The sequence below is a fragment of the Sitodiplosis mosellana genome, unplaced genomic scaffold (genome assembly GCF_009176505.1).
Source record: "Sitodiplosis mosellana isolate CC-2019 unplaced genomic scaffold, AAFC_SMos_1.0 Smas_scaffold_2466, whole genome shotgun sequence".
NCBI classification, from domain to species: Eukaryota; Metazoa; Arthropoda; class Insecta; order Diptera; family Cecidomyiidae; genus Sitodiplosis; species Sitodiplosis mosellana.
The window spans coordinates 1-3,820 of record NW_022597708.1 but is presented as its reverse complement, the minus strand read 5'-3'; the positions used below and the strand labels follow the sequence as shown (position 1 = coordinate 3,820).

Genomic DNA, 3,820 nt, shown 5'->3' with positions numbered 1-3,820 from the left:
CATTCACTCTCTCGTTGCACGCACCTCTCTTAGTGAGAGATGCCACAATGCAATTCCGGGTTCTGCACCAATTTAATGGCGCTTAAATTGTCCACACGCAATTTCGTAGCCGTTGCCTGTTCAAAACCGATGTCTTCGAATAGTTGACGCAACCAAATAGCTTCTTTTGCGCCCTCGGTTATTGCCATGAATTCAGCTTCCGTCGTGGATTGCGCAACTGTTTCTTGCCTTTGACTTCTCCGCATAATCAAACCATTTCCAAACTTGAACACATATCCAGTCTTTGATCGTCTTGTGTCCAAATCTCTTGCATCCGTGTAACCGATTAAATCCATTTCACCCGGTTCACCATATGTAATGCCCAATGACTTTGTGTGATTCAAGTAACGCATGATTCGCTTAACAGCATTGATGTGCGAACGATTTGGATTTTCCAAAAACTTTCTGACTTCTCCCACTGCATAGGAAATGTCTGGTCGTGCAATGATTGATGCATACGTTAACGAACCACATGCTTGTCGATATGGATAATTCAAATCGCATTCTTCTTCGGATTTGGTCAAATTGGTACCAACATCAAATGGTGTAGAAATGACATTCGACTCGCGCATCCGAAACTTTTCGATTACCCTTTCGATGTACGATTCCTGCGTGATTTTTATTGTTTTGGCTGCTCTGTCACGCTTAATTTCCATGCCAACGTAATATTCGCCATTTCCCAATGTGATTTTTAATTCGTTGCTCAGTTTCGCTACCAACGATTTAATCGCCCCCCTGCTGTGTGAAAGAATCCATCATCAACGTACAGTTAAACGATTACCCATTCACCTTCAATGTAGCCGTAGAACAAACATGAATCCGCTTTCGATTGTTCCAAATCGCAACTTTTCAGGAAATGTACAAACTTCGAATTCCAAGCTCTTGAAGCTTGCTTCAGCCCATACAAACTTCGCTTCAAACGGCATACTTTGTTCGACTCGTGCTCAATACCTTCTGGTATTTCCATGTAAATGATCTCTTCCAGACCGCCGTTGAGAAATGCGGTTTTGACATCAAACTGTACCATTTCCATATCGTCAATCGCCGCAACAGCAAGAATACAGCGAACGGTTTCATATCGAACAACCATAGAAAATGTCTCTTTGTAATCAATGCCAGCCGATTGTGAATAGCACTTTGCAACTAGGCGTGCTTTGTGCTTTGGCTCCTCGTTTGGTGGTGTTTTCAACTTAACCCTTTGACGACCTTTGGGACACATATGTCCCATTTTGTTTTTCGCCTATAATTTCCACATTTGTTAACCGATTTTGATAAATATAGGCTTTTTGGAAAGAGAATGAATGTAGCTACCAAAAAATATTTTATAGTATTGACATTTTTCACCAGCTCGTTCCACAGATGCCTCCAAAGTTGAAAAATCTTAACTTTTTTTCACACTTTTCAAAATCTTATATTTTTTAAACGGTCAGAGCTAGAACTTCGGAATATTAGGTGAAAAGATGCGAGCAACCTTCCTCTTTCCAAAACTACTCAACATGTTCGAAAATATTACTCAGGCCATACGATATGGCTCTGCCCGTAACACTCTATTTTTGGTCTCATTTTTGAGTTTTACATGTAACCTTATGGAGTGACTGAAAAAATGGGGTCGACCAACCAAAAAATTTTTTTCTTCTAATTAAAATTTTCTTAAGGTTTTTGGGGTCGCTGATCACGAATCTGCAATCAGAATTGCAAAATTCCCACCCGTTCAATCTTGGTCGTCAAAGGGTTAAACACCCATTTGTTCCCAATGACATGACATTTGCTTGGCTTTTCGATTATATTCCATGTATTATTTTCCTTCAACGAATTGAGCTCCTCCTGAATCGATTTCATCCAATGCGTTGATTCACTTGAGTTCTTTGCCTCTTGATATGTCGTGGGTTCAATTGAAATAGCCGAATATGCAAATGCTCCGTAGAATTCTGTTTGCTTTCTATTTGTACGCAGAACTCTCTGTGTTGGTGTACTTGTTGCTGCCCTTCCATCAACTGATTTGGTGAATGAATCTTCTGTTTCCGATGCCGCATCATCTGAATTGGTTGCATTTTTCAATGTTGATTCACCCAAGTCATCAATCGATTTTTCTGGTTCATGCGATTTACCATTGTTTGCAACTTCCGTCTTGTCGCTAATAATTTCATCGTCAGGCAATGTCAAATACTCACTACGAATGAAATTTTCGTTGAATTTCACGTCGCAGCTGATGAACACTTTCTTCGACTCAGGATCAAACAATCGAAAATTCTTATTTGTGGGCTCGCATCCCACCAAATGCACCTGTTTTGCCTTTGGATCCCATTTCTTAAACCAAAAAATCCTTAATTATAGGCTTTTTAGGGATGGTGTCTTATCCCAAAAAAGCCTATAATTAAGGATTTTTTGGTCAAAAGTCGATTTTTTGGGAGTTGGAATCGAATATGAGGCCAGAAATATGTGAAAACATCACTCGATTTGGTCATGTAAGTACCCAAAATGTTCGTAAAGGACCATACTAGATGTTCAAAGGCAGAAAAGGTAGAAATCATTTGCTTTTACCGCTTTAAATCGCAATCTGACAAGTACCAAAATTTGTGTACAGGTTTTGGCTACACGACATAAGTCGAAAACTGAACAATAGTTTACCGCCCGGGTGACTCGTAGAGCAAAAAATGTAAAAAATGCCAAAAAAATTGCAATTTTTTCGGTCATTTTACACTGTAACTGGCCCAGAATGCCTTTTCAAGGGCTGATGTCTTGGTAAAAGTTGTAGATATTGACAAGCCAAACAAAACCCCATCAACAGTTTCTGCCGAATATTGGCTGGAAAAATTATTTTGGTCGAAATGTAGCGATCTAAAATGGCTTCCGAAAACACTGTCATGAAAATTTTGATGTGAGGCTTGTTATGGGTTTTTATACACACACGGTAAAATGTCTTTGTTTCTTAGTGTTAGTGATTTTGTTTCTTGAATCTATACAATAATTCTTTTACTACTACGAAGAATTTTTTTCGTTGAAAAAAAACTTTGGTTGTGTTGGTACGAAATTTGACAGTGACAGAATTTTTTTCCCCGCAAAAAAGTATTAGTTACTTATTACTTTACTTCTATAGATTGTCTCGAACAAAATAAGCAACTGCAGTTAACTTTAATCACAAATCACTCTTAGTCAAAATGTCCCAAATTAGTCGACTGACTGAAAGAATAATTAAACGTGATTGTCTCCATACAAAACGCATGATTTCAATCAACTTAGCCAGTTTTAGTTGTGTATCACTACATAGTACATACAGTTACATACAACTGAGTGACTGTTAGTCATTTTATTTGCACACGGGTTGCCTTTGTCGCTGGTTGAGATGTAGACATCGTGCAAAAATACACAAGTGGCTGGAAATAGCTACGCGTATTAGTCTGTAAATCAGACGGGCGATAACACCATGCTCACTGCCGAACAAACACAACATTATGCATCATTAGCGTATGTGCCTGGTTTAAGCGAATCGGTCTCACGATCATGTGAATACTTCGTATCAGAACTTAAAATGGCTATGCGACCGCACAACAAGAATGGTTTCAGTTTTACGAATTTGAAATCAAAAATACCGAAGGGCCAGCAAAGCGGCGTTGTTTACAAAGTCGATTGCGCTGACTGTGAAACATCGTACATTGGTGAAACAACACAGAAGCTGGTTGTACGTATGAGTCAACACGAATACGATTCAAGTAAAACACACACCACCAAAAATTATTCAGCACTCGCGAAACACGCAATCAATAGCAAGCACCATTTCAAA

At 39.0% G+C, this 3,820-nt stretch overlaps 1 protein-coding gene across 1 annotated transcript; it reads right to left on the bottom strand.

The window, feature by feature from the left end:
- Nucleotides 1-29: 29 nt before the first annotated feature.
- LOC129571436 (uncharacterized) lies at nucleotides 30-695 on the bottom strand. Its single transcript, XM_055451235.1, has one exon. It carries the CDS (start codon nucleotides 693-695, stop codon nucleotides 30-32), a length of 666 nt encoding a protein of 221 aa, XP_055307210.1.
- Nucleotides 696-3,820: the final 3,125 nt, after the last annotated feature.